Source organism: Muscardinus avellanarius (assembly GCF_963383645.1).
Source record: "Muscardinus avellanarius genome assembly, chromosome: 1".
Lineage (NCBI taxonomy): Eukaryota > Metazoa > Chordata > Mammalia > Rodentia > Gliridae > Muscardinus > Muscardinus avellanarius.
Window position 1 is genome coordinate 66,468,649 of NC_137786.1, and position 19,273 is coordinate 66,487,921.

The 19,273-nt window shown below is 35.1% G+C and overlaps 1 protein-coding gene across 9 annotated transcripts in view; it reads left to right on the plus strand.

The window, feature by feature from the left end:
• Positions 1 to 17,187, plus strand: part of TENT2 (terminal nucleotidyltransferase 2) — a gene marked incomplete at both ends in the record, with an annotated part of 54,718 nt that extends 37,531 nt beyond the window's left edge. For all 9 annotated transcript variants that reach the window (XM_080709766.1, XM_080709772.1, XM_080709768.1 and 6 more), the window contains 4 exons: positions 858 to 994; positions 10,810 to 10,901; positions 14,587 to 14,666; positions 17,113 to 17,187. In XM_080709766.1, the coding sequence (XP_080565892.1) occupies positions 858 to 994; positions 10,810 to 10,901; positions 14,587 to 14,666; positions 17,113 to 17,187 (384 nt within the window). The remainder of the gene's footprint in view (positions 1 to 857; positions 995 to 10,809; positions 10,902 to 14,586; positions 14,667 to 17,112) is intronic.
• Positions 17,188 to 19,273: the final 2,086 nt, after the last annotated feature.

Below are 19,273 nucleotides of genomic sequence, written 5' to 3' on the forward strand. Positions count from 1 at the left end.
GGATATATATTGAAATTTTCTGTATTCACTTAATATATTTTAGATATAGAACTTCCTGTTAGTAGAAGAAAGGTTAGATATGTAAACAAATGGCATACCATTGGCCAAAAAATATCTATCTTTTATATTCTTTCTTAAAAATGTCTTATTTGGGCCTGGATTGCAAATAATTAATACCCTCTTTTATGAATATTATGGTAAAAATTTGCTGAATATTGCTTGTTTGTATATGTGCTATCTTTTCCCCCTGTTTTTGTCTTTTCAAGTTCAATTCATGTTGAACGTCTGTCTTTTCTCTAAGATATAAAATACAAAAACAGTAAAAACAAGAATTTTAAAATCTTTAAAAGTATTATTCTTAGATTGAAGCTACCTTTCTGGTCTTTGAGAGAAATGTTAAGTGTCAAAAAAAAAAAAAAACCTGTTACCTTATGTTTGATATATCCATACATAAAGTACATCTGCTACTTAGAAAAAATAAGGAGGTTATTTGTATGTTATTGGGTGGAATCATATATATATACACACATATATATGATTATAAAATTATATGTATAATGGGTATATGTATACATGCTGATTATGCATATAATTTTATTTATAAATTAGAAATATTTTGCTATTATAGAGATGTTAACTCAGTGATATGCCCAAACCAGTGACTAGAGTATCTTAGTTTTTTAGGTACCATCTGGCTTATTCCAGATACTGGTGATCCTTAGTGGAAGATACTCTTTAAATTTTGAACTTACCAACTCAAAGAAAATTTCTTTTCTAAGAATCTAGGTTAGGATTTATGAAGTTCTTCAGTGTATGTTTTAAATGACCTTACATTTTCCCCATTCTCTTTTTAACAGGAGTCTTTTAGTCCTCTTATACATCTGCACCTTGTACATCAAGCTCCATGTAATATTCCTCCTTACCTCTCAAAGAATGAATCAAGTCTTGGGGACCTCTTACTGGGCTTTCTTAAATATTATGCTACAGAATTTGAGTGAGTAAAACGTTCAAGTTTGTTTTTTTCTTCATACCTAAGTGAATGTTGCAAATTGGTCACACGTTCTCTTTGTCTAGAAATGGTGTGTAATTTATAAAATTTCATATCTTATGATTATTAGAAACTAAATTAACCCTAACTAATAGAAAGGCTATAGCTTAAAAAGCCTAATTCTGTTTGTTTTTATTTCTGGTCCCATATTATGTTTAGCTTTCTCATTCATTAGTAAGGCTTATATGGACCCTGTGTTTTACTTCTGGGTAGATTCTATGTAGCTTACAAACTATTTTCTAGGAACTTAAAATGTTAAAAAGTACAGGCATGACAGATTTAGACAAGTTCTATTTAATGCTTGATATCTGAATAAATAGTTGTGTTAGTGTGATATTCAAATCAAGGAATACTTATTTTCTCTTTGGTTTGAGGGTAATATATAAACATGAAGTGGAGCACACAATCAGGCTGGACAGAACTGAAAGTTATAGGGGAGTCCAGAAGGATTGGGCAGGGGTTATTTACAGTTCTTGTGATCAGTGTGGAAACATTTGAAGGGCAAAGAAAGAGGGCTTAGGAATTACACAAAGTTAGAGGAGGGCACGATGATCTTAGCATACCATTTTGAAGAGTTTTGGAGAGGGGAGTAGTAATAGCAATAAGTTGCTATTAGTATGTGGGAAAATGCTTCTAAGCAGATTATCTGTAGTATCTCATTTAGTTTTCATAATATGTGTATGAGATATTGTATTATGCCCTCATATTTTAACAATGAGGCAGAGAGATAGTAACTCAATAACTCATAGATAGTAAGGGTAGTATTGCAGATAGTTTGACTGCCGAATTCATTCTTACACTTACTTATATAGTATTGATTTTGTCTTTTTGCTGTGGCACAGGTAGCTCTAAAGAAACCTGACTCATGAGAGATTATTTGAAATATCAGCCATGAAAGAAGAAATGCTACTCATATTCTTCAAAGTAAAGATTATATCAGACTGCTTGTGCCTGTTTTATTTGCAGTTGTGTCCCCAGTATCTAGCCCAATGTTAGATAATATGTGCTTGGAAAGTACTTGTTATAATTTTGAAGAAGAAAGTGAAATCATGGACATGACTCAAAGATCTTTAAAATGACTTAAAAGTTACTGAATTAGGGAAAGAAAAGGAGTAGGAAAAATGCTGGAGAAAAGTAGTTAAGTAAGAATAAAGCTGAAATCATTCAGATTAAAATTATCAGGATCTGAATGTAAATCCAGGCAATATGAATGAGAAAAGAGGTGCCTTCATTTATATAAAGAGGACATACTTAAAACTATATGGAACATAAAGAGACACCTTTTAAGATGTTGTAGTAGCAGTAACTAATGTTTAATTAGTGTTTTATCTGGTGTTCTGTATATGCTAAGTTATTGCTCACTTAATTTTTACAATAGCCTCTGCTAAGCTTAGAGAATTTATGTACATGAAACTTAACCACAGCAGTACAGCTAAGCAGTAGGAGGGCTGGGATTCAAATTCAAATCACTCTAGAACCACATTCTTAATTGTTAGGCTGTATTTACATCATCTATTGTGTAATATAAATGAGGCATTGAGTGTTTAAGGGAAGAGGATTTACAGAAGATATATTTTGCCAAATATAGTTATTTGATACAGATCTTTGAACATCAGCTGATTTGTTGGTCTGAAAGATGGTAGATATGTAGGTTTGTATGTCAGTTTAATATTAATATGCACTAGCTTGCTGGACTGTGTGGTACTAATTAGCATGCTAATCTTTGGAAAGAGGTTTTGAGATGTCATAACACTATATATTTGGCAAGTGCATTATTGTTTCACATAAAGTATTTTTAGAAATTTGGTTTAGGGGGATCAACTAAGAGTATAGTCATAGAAATAAATTGGAAACCATGTAAAAAATTCTGGCAGGTGTTAAAAAATGTTCATAAGGATTTCTTCTGAACTTTGAGGTATTCAGTTTAAAAACTCTATACTCAAAAGACAAAGAATTAAGTGCCTGGTAAGAAATGCCATTGAGTCGGATGAGTGGATTTCAAAACTATGGGATATGTACACAATGGAATTTTGCCTAGCCAAAAGGGAGAACAAAATTATGGCATTTACAATGAAATATTGCAAAAGAAATAAGAAATCAGATGCTTTTCTTAATGTGCAAAATATTAGGAAGAAATGGGTAACAGGAGGAACTCTAGATGAAGAAGGGACTCTATAGAGGAGCAATGAAGGTGACATATCTGAGGGGATAAGAGGGAGGATAAGGCAAACTCTTTAAAGCACATGATGTACTCAAACATATCAAAGTCAGTCAGGAAGCCAAGCATGAGTAGGAGGGAGGGGGAGGGAAGGGGTTAGAGATTGGGTAGGGGCTGATTGGGTGATGTGTGCATGTATATCTCCACAAGTTTTTTATCCATTGAGATGTATGACTACAATGCACCAATCAAAATTTATAAAAAAAAAAAGGAAAGAAAGAAAGAAATACACCGGGCGTGGTGGTGCATGCTTGTAATCCCCACGCTTGGGAGGCGGAGACAGGAGGATTATGCAGGTTTGAAGCCAGCCTAGCTGACTTAAGAGACCTTGTTTCCAAATAAAAATATGTATATAAAATAGGTCTGGGAGTGTAGCCTGGAGGTAGAAGGGTTTCCAGGAACCCAGGTACCACCAAAGAAAACAAGAAATGCTGTTGAGTATATAGTAGAAATGTCGCAGAAGATTTATATGGCCATATAAAATAACTGATTTTAGCTAGGCGTGGTGGCGCATGCTTGTAATACCAACATTTGGGAGGCTGAGACTGGAGGATCGTGGTTCATGGACATCGGCTGGCCCTTTGCAGTTCAATAAGACCCTGTTTTAAAATAAAGAATAAAAAATAGGGCTTGGAGTGTAGCTCAGAGTAAAAAGCCTCTGGATTTTATCCCCAGTAACACACACACACACACACACACACACACACACACACACACAAAAAAAAAAAAACCAAACAAACAAAAAAAAAAACCTTGATTTTTAGCCAGGTACAGTGGTGAATTCCTATAGTCTCAACTGCTCTGAAGGCTGATGTAGGACAATTGCTTGGGCCTAGGAGTTCAGTGCCAGTGTGGGTACTATAGCTAGATCACACCTTTTAAAAAATTAAATAAGTAAATAAATACAAACAAATAAATAAAAAATTACTTATTTTTCTCCTACTTTATTCAGTCTGGCTGCTGAAAAAGTTTTAAGTTAAGCCAGTCTCCTCAAATTGTACCTTAGAATAATCAACTGACAAAACAGGGGACAAGGATCATATGACCCAGGGATTCTAGAAAATACAATCAATTGTAATTATCTTATTTTATATTTTATTTGTTAAGAACAATAATGGATTTTCATAAGGCAAGCAAATAATGGTTAAGAACAGATTAGTAAAATATTTACTGTACTTTATGGTTTATGTGTATCTTTTTATTTATTGGTGCATTGTAATAATACGTCATTATGAGATACAGGGTGGTAGAGACATACATGCACCTCACTCATTTAGCCCTTCCACAATTTCCACCCCATTAAAGAATGAAATATATAAAGAAAATATTCTAAATTACCTTTTAAATTCACCTCTAAGAGTAGTAAATGAGCTATATAACATGTTTTACTGATTTGAAATATTTGTCAGAAATTTAAGTTCTTTGAAAATATAGTAGATTTGGATTAGTCCAAATTGTAGTGTTTCAAATATTCTTTTTTCTCTTATGTATTTCAAATGATATAGTCATTTAAATAACTATATTACTTGGGTTGATTATAGGTTTAAGCTTAAATGATATTCTGGTTAGAGATGAGGAATTTATATGTCACATACCGTTTCAGTGACCCAGTTTAGAATCAAGTAGTGGCTGGCATAGAATATGAATTTAGGATTGGATTTAATAGTGAATTTAGGATTTTAGTAGTGAATATAGAGTTCCTTTCATTTAAGGAAATAAAAGTTGTAATTTAATAACAGAATATAGTATTTTTTATTTTTCTGTGGTACTAGGATTGAACTCAGGGTGTTCTACCTCCAAGAGAGGTATTATACCCCCCCCCCCCAGCCCTTATTTTTTATTTTGAAACATGGTCTCATCAAGTTGCTGAAGGCCTTGTTAAGTTTTTGAGATTGGCTGTAAACTTGCAATCTTCCTGTCTCAGCCTCCCAAGTACTGGGATTATAGTCATGTACCACCACTCCTGTCTTAGAATATAGTTTATTTGTTTGTTTGTTTGTTTTTGGTTTGGTGATGCCAGGGATCAAACCCAAGTTGTCACACATGCTACAAGAGTGCTCTACTATAAAGTTATACCTGCAGGTCCATATTTTAATACTCTAAATTTAAGAAAACATAAATTTGTGCCTTTTAAAAATAGTGTTTAATATCCGGGCATGGTGGTATCTACCTGTCATACTAGTATTTGGGAGGCTGAGACAAGTGTATAGCAGTTCCTAAGCCAATCTTTGTAATTTAACAGAGCTTTCAGCAACTTTGTGATATCATTACCAAATAAAAAGTAAAATAGGGCTGGGGGTAAGCTAGAAGGTAGAATACCCGTAGGCTCACCTTCACCAGCCCCCCCCCCAATAATAGTAATATTTATAATCTTAATTCTATAAAATAGGGAAAATAATCTTATTAATAAATTTTGTCTTTAATAGTATAAAGTTGAGTTAATATAAGGTATAACATCTTGTTGAATAGACCAGAGTCCTTCTTTTCTATTTGGAATTCATACTAATGAAACTGAAATAACGTGAGGATCGAAAGCAAACAATAACTAATATTAAGAGTTCTCATTTGACAATCTTGTGTGCAATGAGGCCTTGCTAAGTTGCCCAGCCTGGCCTTCAAGTTTTGATCTTCCTGAATAGCTGGGATTACAGGCTTAAACCATTATGCCCAGCTCTCACTAATTTTTAAAATGATACATTTAAATATAAGTCCTATATATATGTATAGATTCATTTAAGTCATATATACATGTATATATCATATATGCATATATGACTTAAAGCTCTCTTTATAATGTATTTTAAAACTACTCTTAAATTGGAAAGTCAAACTTACAGAATGCTTTAAATTATCAAATTTCACAAAATTCTGGGATTTTTCTTGCATATTTAATATAGAGATTTATCACATTTTCAGAAACAAATAGCACACCGAGTGTGCAATAATATTCTGTGGATCTTCTGATATAGGGGAAGTGTAAGGTGAATGTAGGAATTGGAAGGTTTTCAAGCCATCATCTCTGCTTGTTGAGATGGCAAAGAAAGTTAAATACTGCTGAATAAAAAGATTTCAACTAACTGGGCATGGTGGCACACACTTGTAATCCCAGTACTTGGGAGGCTGAGACAGGAGGATTGTGATTCATGGATAGCCTCAGTTACTTACTGAGGCCCTCTGCAACTTAGTGAGACTTTGTGTCAAATTAAGGAATAAAAAAATAGGGCTAGGGTGTAGCTTGGAGGTAGAATGCCCCTGGGTTCCATCCCTAGCAACACACACACACACACACACACACACACACACACACACATCTATTCCTCAAATTTATTTTTCCCTTTTATAAAAACTGCATGGTCTTCTATTTTAGAATATTCCTTTGAAAAAAGGAAAATACTTCTAATAATTGTTAGAAATATGTAGATTTAAAAATCTTTAAGAGACTTCCGGGAAGATGGCGACTGAGAAAAGCAGCGTTTATGAGCCCTGCTAACACTCGATCTCTATTGCCAAAAAATCAGCGCTTTTCATAGCCAGAAAACACTATCAGCAGAGAAATAAAAAATGTAAACACAAGGGATGGAGAAAAAGAAGTCTAGAAGAATAACCAGAGACCAGAAAAGAAACCAACCTGCAATGCGACGGCAGAGCCGGGCCAGCACCATCTTCCCTCACAGCACGAGGCTCCAGAGAAGAAAGGTAAACAAGGAGCTGAAGTGAGCAGCTACGGATCATTTGGGTGTAATTCAGCAGTTCTTCCAGCACAAAGAACATCTAGTGGATAAGATCATCACGCCATCCAGGGACTCAGAACGGAGCTCAAAACCAGAAAAGAAATACGCCAGCCTCACGGCTGAGGGTGTGGCAGCGGTTCCAGCAGCGGCCAGCTCACCAGGCCAGCAACAGCTCCAGATCTGTGCGCACAATAACCATAAGTGAAATTGCGGCCCCTACAGGAGAAATCCCAGCACTGCATGCCCAGGGACTCCCTGGGTCTGAAATTTTACAGACCAACTCAGTGAAGGAGTAGCGGTGGCAGAGATACCACACCCTAGTTGCAGCTCCCCAGGGGAAAACGCCCAGCCCGGCACCCCCACGGTCTTGTGCAGCCTCGATTAACTCCCTGGGTCTGAGACTTTACGATACAACCCAGTAACAGAGTAGTGGCGGCTGAGATTACCACAAACTCCAGATTCAGAGCACCCTAAGTGAAGTCGTGACCCGGGGAAGAACCCAGAGAAGGCACAAACTTCTGAAATCATAGGAAAGAGGAACAACAATAGAGCAATGAATGCCCACAACCCCATAATATCAGAACCTGATAACACAAAAATTCAGAGATCTCCAGAAGATCAAATCAGGAATATAACTAGAAATAATACAGGACTTTCAAAAAGAATTTAGAAAGAGTCTAAAAGAAATAAAGGATGCAATCATTGAAGTAAAGGCCTCAATTCAAACTATAAACAATCGATTAGACCACATGGATAATAGAATCTAGCAGGAATCTGACATTGAAGAAATATGGGCCCATTTTAAGAGAGCTAACTTAAGAATAATCAGAATAGAGGAGGGAAAAGAAGGTGAAACCAAAGGGATCAACAATCTCTTCAAGGAAGTAATAGCAGAAAATTTTCCAAACAGAGCAAGAGGTTGATACACAGGTCCAGGAAACTTATTTAGACAGGATCAGCGAAAAGGTTCCCCACGCCACATAATTGTCAAAATGACCAATGTGGAAGCCAAGCATAGAATCTTAAAGGCAACAAAAACAAAAGGCCAAGTGACATTCAGAGGCAAACCAATTAGAATCACTCCAGACTTTCCAAACCAAATCATGAAAGCCAGAAGGGCTTGGAGTAACATATTCTAAACTCTGAAAGAAAACAACTTCCAGCCAAAAATTTCCTACCCAGCAAAACTATCTATCAAATTAGATGGGGAAATAAGAAGCTTCCATGACAAACAGAAACCCCAGTACCACCAAAAAAAAAAAACCAAAAAAAAACAAAACCAGAATCCATCCATCTGCTGCTTAGAAGAAACACACTTTACAAGTAAAGATAGTAACAAATTCAAGGTAAAGGGCTGGAACAAGGTAATTCATTTTAAACAGCCATTCTAACAAATGTGAAGTAGTATTTTACTATAGTTTTTATTTGTATTTCCTTAATGATTAGTTATATTATGATAATGATGAGTGATATTCATGTGTTTATTGGTCATATAAAATTTTTGGAGATTCATTACCAATTTTAGTCTTTTACCTATTTCTAAATTGTATTGTTTGCTTTTATTGTTGCTAATTTTTAGTATTTCTATTTGGAATATTAATATACCTTCAGATATAGCATTTGGAAATATTTTATCCCATTCTATCAGTAACTTTTAATTCTGTTTGCATTGTCTTTGGATGTACAATATTTTTTTATTTTTTATGAAGTTTGTTTATTCTTTTGTTGCCTGTGCCTTTGGAATCATATCGAAGAAATCACTGCCAATTTCAATGTTGTGAAGTTTTTTGACCCAGGTTTTCTTCTAAAAGTTTATAGTCTTAAGATTTACATTTAGGTCTTGTATCTATTTTGAGTTAATATTTGTATATGGTGTTAGGTAAGGGTCCAATTTTATGCCTTTTCATGTAATTGTTATTTTTCAACAATATTTAAAGAAAAGATTATTTCCTTCACCAAATATTCTTGGAAACCTTGTCAAAAATAACTTGACCATATATGAAAGAATTTATTTCTAGGCTTTTTATTTTACTCCACTGGTTTATATATCTGCCTTTATAGCAGTACTATATTGTTTCAATTATTGTTGCTTTATAAGATTTGAAATCAGAAATTGTACATCTTCTAGCTGTTTTTTTTTTGAGATTGTCTTTTTTTCGAGATTGTTGAGTATTTAGAGTTCATATTTCATGTTAGGATAGATTTTTTTCTGAAAATAAATAAGTAAATGTATAAAATTAAAGTTTAAAAAAAGTTAAAAAACAATTAATGCAATCACTTTGGAAAACAGTATGGAAGATCCTCAGAAGAAGGAAACAATCTTACCATATGACCCAGCAATACCACCTCTGAGTATCTACCAAAAAGAATGAAAACCAAAATACCAAACTAATGCATGAGCAACCATGTTCATAGATGCACAATTCACCATTGCCAAACTGTGGAACCAGCCAAGATGTCCTTCAACAGATGAGTGAATTACAAAACTCTGGGATGTGTACACAATGGAATTTGCCCAGCCATAAAGGAGAACAAAATTATGGCATTTGCAGTGAAATGTCACAAAAAATAAGAAATCAGATGCTTTCCCTAATATGCAAAAACTAGGGAGAAATGCATAACAGGAGGAACTCTAGATGAAGAAGAGATCCTATAAAGGAGCAATTAAAGTGACCTATATGAGGGGATGGGAGCGGGGAAGAGGGAAATTCTTTAAAGCAAATTATGTACTTAAACATATCAAAGTTAATCAGGAAACCAAGTATGGGAAGGAGGGAGGGGGAGGGTAGGGTTAGGGATTGGGTAAGGGCTGATTGGGAGATGTGTGCATGTATATTTCAAGTTCTCTTATCCTATTAAGTATGACTACAATGCACCAATAAAATTTATTAAAAAATAAATAAAAATCTTTAAAATCTTTACACTTTAATAAGTGTAAATTTAGTGTGTACTAAAGATCAGAAAGTTAACTTTCAGGTATGCCATAAAGTTGTTTTTTTGTTTTTGTTTTTTGGTGGTACTGGGGGTAGAATCCAGGGGCTTTCTACCTCTGGGCTATACTCCCAGACCTATTTTATATTTCATTTGGAAACAGGGTCTAAGTTGCTGAGAGCCTCACTAAGTAGCTGTGCGATCAGCCTCCCAAGCACAGGGATTACAAGCATGCCCTACCACACCCGGCTCATAAAGTTGTTCTACTTGAATAAAATGTTATTATTAACAGCTACATGTGACATAGAACAATAGCAGTATGTTTTTATAAAGTATTAATGTTGTTTTCTTTGAGCATTATCAACTTGATTCTGTTAGAAAATTTAAAAATGTTCTCCCAGATCATACAAGTACAGATGTACTTGAACAAAAAGTCTTTAGGGTACCAGAAAACAACACAAGATTGCCTCTCTTAATAAATGAAAAATTATTATTGTGATGTTAGCACTGAGTATAGTTTTTATATGATTTTTGCTTATGAAGTTTCTTATTTTTCTGTACTGCTTCATTTATTCCATAAACATGTATTGAATAGCTGGTATGAACTGAGTAACTAGGGAAACAGTGAAAAATGGATAAATATCTCAGCATCTTAGAACTTTCATTATGCTTGAGGAAGGCACACAATAAACAATAACAATAAATAGTATAATAAGTCGCTGGAAGATAAGTAGAGGAAAAATAGAGGAGGGAAATAGAGCTTGTGATTCTGAGGGTTGAGGTAAGTCTTAGTGTTCTATAAGAAAATCAGAGTAGGCCTTACTACTGATAAAATGGGAAATTATGAAAATAGTTGATGATTAATGTTTTTCTTCTTATAGCTGGAACAGTCAAATGATTTCAGTTCGTGAAGCCAAAGCTATTCCGAGGCCTGATGGTATTGAATGGAGAAATAAATACATCTGTGTAGAAGGTAGTTTTCCCATGACTACTCTATTTACTGTCCAGTTATTATCATGATATTGAGAGAATTGATTGGCTAATTTCATTTAAAAGTAATATACTTACATTCTGAAGTGACTATAAGTCTTTTAGTTTTAAAATCTTAATTAAAAGTTATTTAAAATTCTTTGCCGGGCATGGTGGCGCACAATTGTAATCCCCGCACTTGGGAGGCAGAGACAAGAGAATCGTGCAGGTTCGAAGCCAGCGGCTCGCGCTGGCTTAGGAGACCCTGTTTCCAAATAAAAATGTAAAAATAGGTCTGGGAGTATAGCCTGGAGATAGAAGGGCTTCCAGGAACCTTAGTACCACCACCAAAAAAAGGAAAATTATTTAAAATTCTTTAGTTGTAAGAAATAATGAATTTGAGCATTTAGTTTTCCTAGTTGCAAGATTTGAGCACGATTTGATTTATGTAGTCCTCATACTTATTGAACTTAATCTCATGATGTATAAATGGAAGAAAATACAAACTTTACTCTGAAAATATTGTTATTTAATGCAAGCTAGATTTTTCTTTTAAGCACTGCAGACTGAATTCAGAGGCATTCTGCCTCTGAGCTATACCCCCAACCCTTATAAAAAATTTCTTTGAAACAGAGTCTTGCTAAGTTGCTGAGTTTGACCCTGAACCTGCAATTCTCCTAACTTAGCCTCCCAAGTACTGGGATTACAGATGTGTGCCATTGTGCTTGGCACAAGCAAGATATTTGTGAACTTGGTGTTACTTGGTGTTAAATGAGGTGAGCTAGGCGTGGTAGTGCACACTTGTAATCCCAGTCTTGGGAGGCTGATACAGGAAGATTGTGATTCAAGGACAGCCATGGCTACTTAGTTGAGGCCCTGGCAACTTAGTGAGAACCTGTTTCCAAATAAAGAATAAACTATAGGGCTAGGGGTATAGCTCAGAGGTAGAATGCCCCTGGGTTCCATCCCCAGTATCACACAAACAAACAAACAAAAATATGTAAAGATAATTCTGTTCTTTAAAATTAACTTAAATGTAGTTGAATGTATGGGAAACTGACTTCAAGAGGCAAAATTGAAAGTGTCTAGTTTGTGTCAAGCTCTGGTTTGGATTCTCAACACTGGGGGAAAAAAAGGAAAATTGTCTCATACTAAAAAAGAATAAATTTAAGAATCAGCATTTGTAGAAAATATCAGATTTAGAAGATTTTAATCTTGGGTTATATGTACCATTCTGAGTTTGTGAATATGGATTAAGATCTACTTTGGTGTTTGGCTTGCTAATGGGCGGAAGGTGTATATTATTTTGGTGACCTATATTCTTCTGAATATGAAAAGTTGTGAAATGCTATGCATGGTGGGATCCCATACACTTTGGCATATGACCATATCCAATTTCATTTTATATTTATTTTGGTACAGGGAATTGAACTCAGAGGCATTGTACCTCCAAGTGAAACAACCCCCAACGCTCTGGTTACCCCTCCCTTTTTTGAAAAGTCTTATTAAGTTTCTAAGGATCTTGCTAAGTTATTGAGGCCGGCCTCAAACTTGTGATCTTCCTGTCTCAGCCTCCCAAGTACTGGGATTAAAGGCATTTACCACACCACGTCTTACCCCCTTTTTTTTTTCTTTTCTTTGCAGTACTGGGGATGGAACCCAGTGGCATTGCATCTCCAAGTTACACCCCCACCCCTGTTTTTTAGTGTTTTTATTTTTGAAACAGGTTCTCTCTCAGTTGCGAATCTCACTCAGTTGTGAAGGGTCTCGCTAAGTCTTACCCTATTTGTTTTTGTGACAAACACCTTTAAAAAAAGAACAGCCTTCCTAAGCATTCAAAATAAGCAAAAGAGAGCCAGGCGTTGGTGGCGCACGCTTGTAATCCCTGCTCTTGGGAGGCGGAGACAGGAGGATCATGCAGGTTCGAAGCCAGCCTCACTGGCTTAAGAGACTCTGTTTCCAAATAAAAATATAAAAAATAGGTCTGGGAGTGTAACCCGTAGAGAGAAGGAAGGGTTTCCAGGAACCCCAATACCACCAAAAAAAAAAAAAACCAAAAATAACCCCCCAAAAAATAGCAAAGGAGTTTTTTAAAATTATGAGCCTGCTTAGATTATATGAATATAGTGAACCTCTTCATCAGATATCTTATTCTTTCCAGGTCTTTCCCCTCAACTGCCCTTACTTCCTAGCAACTAATTCTTTTTCTTTCCCATCCTTCTCTTTCAGCTATCAGGCATAGGTCTTTTCATCTGAAAAATATGGCTTGATCCAATTGGTTCTTCCAAGCACTTTTCCCTTTTCCCCAGTATTAAACTTCGTAATCTGCACTAATTTTTACCTTTGCCATCATTATTTCAGTCATCACATCTCATTCACTTATCCTTCTCTTCTTAGTGTTATCTTCAGTTTTCTTACCTTCTGCCTTTTTTGGGGGGTCTTTATATATGCATTCTTCTCTTATCATGTGGGTGAAGGATAAGTGAGTGTGGATATGGAAGGTAGATATATTGCAGCACATTCATACATAAAAGGCCTTCCTTTGTTTTCTTCCTGTCTTCTCAACTTGCTATTCTGATTTCTTTTCTTTTTCTACCAAACTTCTCATAGATATTAGTGTTCTCACTGTATGTCTTGCTAAAGGATCCAGTCACACCATAATTCTTTGTACTGTCTTCCAGTTTTTCCAGTATTAAACCTCTGTTCAAAAATTACTGACCTTTTTCCTGCTGGACAAATCAGCTTTTAAATTTAAATTATATTTAAAATTACTTTTCCGTAACATTTGACATTGAACACCTCTCTCGGATATAGTGCTTTATTCTTTATTCTTTTGATACCTTTATTCCTTAACTTATTTTTATTCCCCTAGAGGTAGGTCTTTGACCTATAATTCTTCAGGAACCTTACGTGCTTTTATGAGTTAACTGTGTTAATGACTTTGAGTTTTGGTCATTGTTTCACATGAGTTGTATCTATCTTGTTAGATAGTTCATAGCTATACTAAACTTTCTGTATGTGTGGTCTGGAGATTAAAACCAGGTGTATTCTGCCTCTGAGTTATACTCGTAGAGTGCTTTTATATATTTATTTTTTGGTGGTACTAGGGGTGGAACCCAGGGGGCTTTTCTAGCTCCGAGCTATACTCCCAGACATATTTTATACTTTATTTGGAAACGGTCTCACTAAGTTGCTGAGAGCCTTACTTAGTAGCTGAGGCTGGGTTTGAACCTGTGTGCTCCTCCTGTCTCAGCCTCCCAAGCACTGGAATTACAAGCGTGCACCACCATGCCTAGCTGAGTGCTTTTTTATTTTGAAATAGGGTCTTGCCAAATTACTTGTACACTGGCCTAGAACCTGCAATCCTCCTGCCTTAGCTTTCTAACTACTGTGATAGAAGCAAGCATGTGCCACCACATCTGCCTTTATTAAACGTTTCTACATGAATAAACCTAGTAAAAATGTTGAGTTGAACTATATGAAATTGCTGATTGTATAGGTAAAAACTCGTCATCTATTGTCAATTTTTATTGAACCTATAATCTAATAAAATGTTCTTGAACTGGTTCAGTGGTAGAGCACTTGTCTGGCACGTGTGAGGCCCTGAGTTCTATGCTCAGTACCACACGCAAACAGAAAGTTATTTTTTTTTAATGATTTCTTTTTCACCTGTTCACTTTACATTACAGAGCCTTTTGATGGAACAAACACAGCCAGAGCTGTGCATGAAAAGCAGAAGTTTGATGCGATCAAAGATCAATTTTTAAAGGTAAACAGTGCATCAGATTAATTCTGTAAAGAGTGTGGGCTAGTGGCTTTACAAATGAAAAAAAAATATATATATATAGGTAATAGGATAGAATAATCCTGATTTCTAAGTTGGGAAACCATTAATGTAATATAATAGAGAATTTATTACTTGCATTTAGATAAACTTTTCCTTTAGGGAGAGTTTATTTAGAGCTCAGTTTTCATTCATATGGCTTTTACTTCTGTTGAAACAAAACATTATAGGGAGCTTATTAAACTCTCAAAATCATTGAATAAAACCTAATGGGTTCCTTTCCTTCCTTAAAATATCAAGGGATTTATTATAGCCTTAGAAGGAAGCTGATGTCTAGTACATGCTTTTGTTTTCTTCTTCTAACTCTACTGTCACAAAGAACTACAGTGTCATTTTATTTTTATTTGTTTTCATGAGTTAAAAAAAAGTATGTTGTGTATATGTTTACCATTATGAACTCATCAACAGTTTTACTCGACAAGGTACCTATTTTCAAAAAGTTTCAGTGTACAAAAAGTTCTCAAGGGAAGTATATTGTTAGAAATGTTTACTGTGAGACCTAAGGAAACATGCCATAGAAGAAAAAGTCCAGAGAACTGTGAAGATCATTTTAGAGGCATAGTTTTTCATTATTTAGGCATATGAATGGACTTTATTTTAATAATAATTAAAAATTCAAATATTATAATAAACTGTCTTTCAAACTAAGGCCCTTTGTTTGTCTACCAGAATAGAAAATTTGTCCTGCAGAACTTCTTTCATATTTGAATAAATACTCACGAGGGAATATTTAGATAGATGAGCTTTCATTTAGGATTATTTAGCTATAAAACAAGTATTTTTAATCAATTAAACAACTAATGTTTGAAGAAATGATACAGTATTGAGCCAGGTTCTTATTGTATGAATAAGAATTTTAGTTTCTCTTTTCTTACAAAATCTCCCTTTTCCAAGGGTATACATAGGTATTTTGTTTTAGACTTACTCTTTCCTTTGTTGAGTTGTTTGTTTTGTTTTGTTTTAATACTGGAAACTGACCCCAGGAGCATTCTACCTCTGAGCTACACCCCCAGCCTTCTTTTTTTTTAATTTTGAAATAAGGTCTTGCTAAGTTGTTGAGGCTGGCCTTGAATCTGCAAACCTCCTGTCTCAACTTCCCAAGTACTGGGATTATGGGCATGTACCACCAGACTCTACTGATCCAGCTATACCACTCCTGGGTATCTTTCCAAAGGGACAAAAATAAAAATATTAATATAAGCATATATTCATGTTTATATAATCAGAATTCATAATAGCCAAATTATGGGATCAAACTATATGTCCAACAGATGAATAGATTATAAGATTATAGGATATGTACACAATGGAATTATACTCAGCAGTAAAGAACAAAATCATGTCATTTGTAGGAAAATGGATGGACCTGGAGAATCTTGTGTTTAGTGAGATGAGCCAGTCACAGAAAGTGAAGGGTCATATATTTTTCTTATATGTGGAAACTAAGGAGTAATTAGGATACCAGTGGAACATCAATTAACAGAGGAGAAACTCCAGTGGAGTGAAGGAGATGGTCTAAGGGAGGGATAATTAATGAAGGAAACACTTCCACTGACTTGTGTACATACGTGAAAATACCAACGTCAATCTCAATATCCTGTATGGGGAAGGGGCAGGGAGTAGGGAGGGAGCCAGGGGAAAGCTGGCCAGTGCTGTGTGTATATATGTCACTATCAACTGTGAACTTACTGTGAGATTATAATGCACCAGTAAAAGTATAAAAAAGAAAGAGATGAGTAAAGACACAAGAAAGCCAATCAGATAATTGAAGTTAAGTGTCCATTACCCTCTCAAATCGAAAGATTTTGTTTTAATTACCTTGCTCTTTTATTTTTTATTTATTTTTTATTTTTAATTTTTTTTTTTTTTTGGTGGTACTGGGGTTCCTGGAAGCCCTTCTTCCTCCGGGCTACACTCCCAGACCCATTTTATATTTTTGAAACAGGGTCTCTTACGCCAGCGCGGCTGGCCTCAAACCTGCGCGATACTCCTGTCTCCGCCTCCCAAGCGCGGGGATTACAATCGTGCGCCACCACGCCTGGCTACCTTGCTCTTTTAGATGAAATTATTTAATCTGTGAATGTTATCGTTGTGAGTTATACTTTTTTGTACCACCTGTGTGCATACTTTTTAACTAATGAATTGGACCCACACAGGTTTAGAATTTTTAAATAACATTTTCCATTCTGATGACAGAAAACAATACTGGATTATGCTTAAAACTTGGGAAATGAAAACACAAAGGACGAAGTCATTCAAAATTTTCTTACCTTGGAAGGAACCACTGTTAACATTCTTTTAAACTTTCCTTTTGGTCTTTTTCTCTGCATGTAATTTATATTTTAAGAATGCTTTTTTCTTTCTCTCCCAGTCATGGCACAGATTGAAAAACAAAAAAGATTTGAACAGTATACTACCTTTAAGAGCTGCCATCCTGAAAAGATAACCGGCCTCTATTTCTTAAATTCTTCCAAGAAATAAAGAACAAGAATTACATCATAATGCATTTTGTTTACCTCCATCATGGTTTCTTTTTAAGTGTTCCTCTTGTTTTCAAGTTTTATTTTTAAAAGGACATACTTGTATAAAGATTGCATATTTTATTATGGCATTTCCTAATAAAACTTTTGATTTAAAAATGTATTTTTGAAAATGTTTACATTGATGACTAGTAATATTATGGCATGAATTTTCAGGCAATCAGATAAAATATATTTTGGGAAATTTCTTGAACCAGTAAAAGGTTTTTGATATAACTTCAACTAATTGTACCACATGCTAATACTGAAGAGCTATGTGGAGTTCTGGAAAGGCTCTCTTTCATACGTGCTTAAAGTGCAACCTCCAGTGGCTAGTTTCTTAGTGTCTACATCTGTTCTAGTAAAGTGAAGATTCAAGTCAGTTATTCAGTTACTTGAAACAAAATGAAATCTTTTATTGCAGAAAATCACTGCAGAGTCATGAAATACTGGGCAGTTGCCTTAAATCTTCACTTGCCTCCCTGGGACAGACCAGGCTTAGGCTTCCGTGTGTCTGTATTAACAGCGTTTCATTAGTACTTCACACACTTCTGATGTACTCTTGAGATTGCTTCAGATTTTTGTGTTAAAACATTTGCACTGTAGCCACGTGAGCACTTAACTCTTGCAGCAGTTACTAGGTCATTAATGTTTTAAGGACTGTTTGTGTGGACATTTTGCAGAGTCCCCTGTGCTTTATGGTAGCTTAGTGCAATGTGCACTTTTGCTTTACTTCCGTTTCCCACTTATTTTCCCTGTGACATGAAGCAACAAAAAGTGAACCATCAAAGTTAAGATTCTATCCTATTTGTAGAACCAGATTTTTTTCTGGGTACAATTAGAGGATTGTAATCTAAACTGGAATTTTTAGGCAGTAAGCCACTACAAAGTGTTTTAGATAAGACACGAAAAGTATTATAAATAAAAACTAAATGTTTGTAAAAATATCTTTTTTAGTATTTCTTTTTCACATGAACGAAATAGTGGTGGCTGCTAACAAAAAGCTACAGTGTTTATTAAGGTTGTTTTTGATTTATGTAAATATTTGTAAGTTGGTCACTTCGTATAAATTTAAATATAAAAGGTAATTTTGAAAACAGTTTTAACTTTTTCAAAAGGACTGCAAACAACTTTTAGACCTACTGTAGAACAGTTTGTACCTCTAATGTATTTTTTTGCAGACCAATTCAAAAACTAAGACTTTTGCCTTTCTTTGACTTGTAAAAGGTGCATATTTTCATTTTCTTCTTTAAGTTTAAATTTTTGTATGATGTCAAATGGAATAAAGTTTTATATATGGAAATTGTTGATGTTTTTTTTTTTTTTTCTGTGAAAGTCTGCTTTTGGATTGAGACTCAGAAGGTCTCAGAATTAAGTTCTTCCATGGTTAAACCAGCAATAATAGGAGTGAAGTTTTCCAAATAGGTAATTTTTTTTTTATGGTACTGGGCATAGAACCCAGGGACATTCTACCTCTGAGCTACACACTCAGCTCTTTTTATTCTTTTTTTTGAAATAGGGTCTCACTAAGTTGGGGAGGACCTAAAGTTGCTGAGACTGGCTTCGAACCTGCCAGGATCCTCCTGTCGCAGCCTCCCAAGTACTGTGATTACAGTTATGTGCCACCACACCCGGAACACATAGGTGAAATTTTAGATTACTGATGTATAATGAGTGCTTTTGATGCAGTTGAGCTTATTAATTGGGGGGGGGGTTCTAAAATGTATTATACATTGTGCTGGAGCCAGCCGGCAAAAGTACGGGTTCCAAAGAGAGACGTGAGGATGAAGAATTCAACTCTTAAGAATTTGATTCCAAGAATTTTTTAATTCTAAGGTGAGGGGACCGCCAGCCTACTATCTCTATTGGCCGACCCCTGCTCCTGGGTCAATATCTCTACTGCTCAACAACGGGTTCATTTCTCTTGAGGTATTTATAGTTTCAGGTCAGTTAACATCCCCGTGTTATCACTACCGGAATACAATAGAGACCAATCCAAAGCACATACATTGC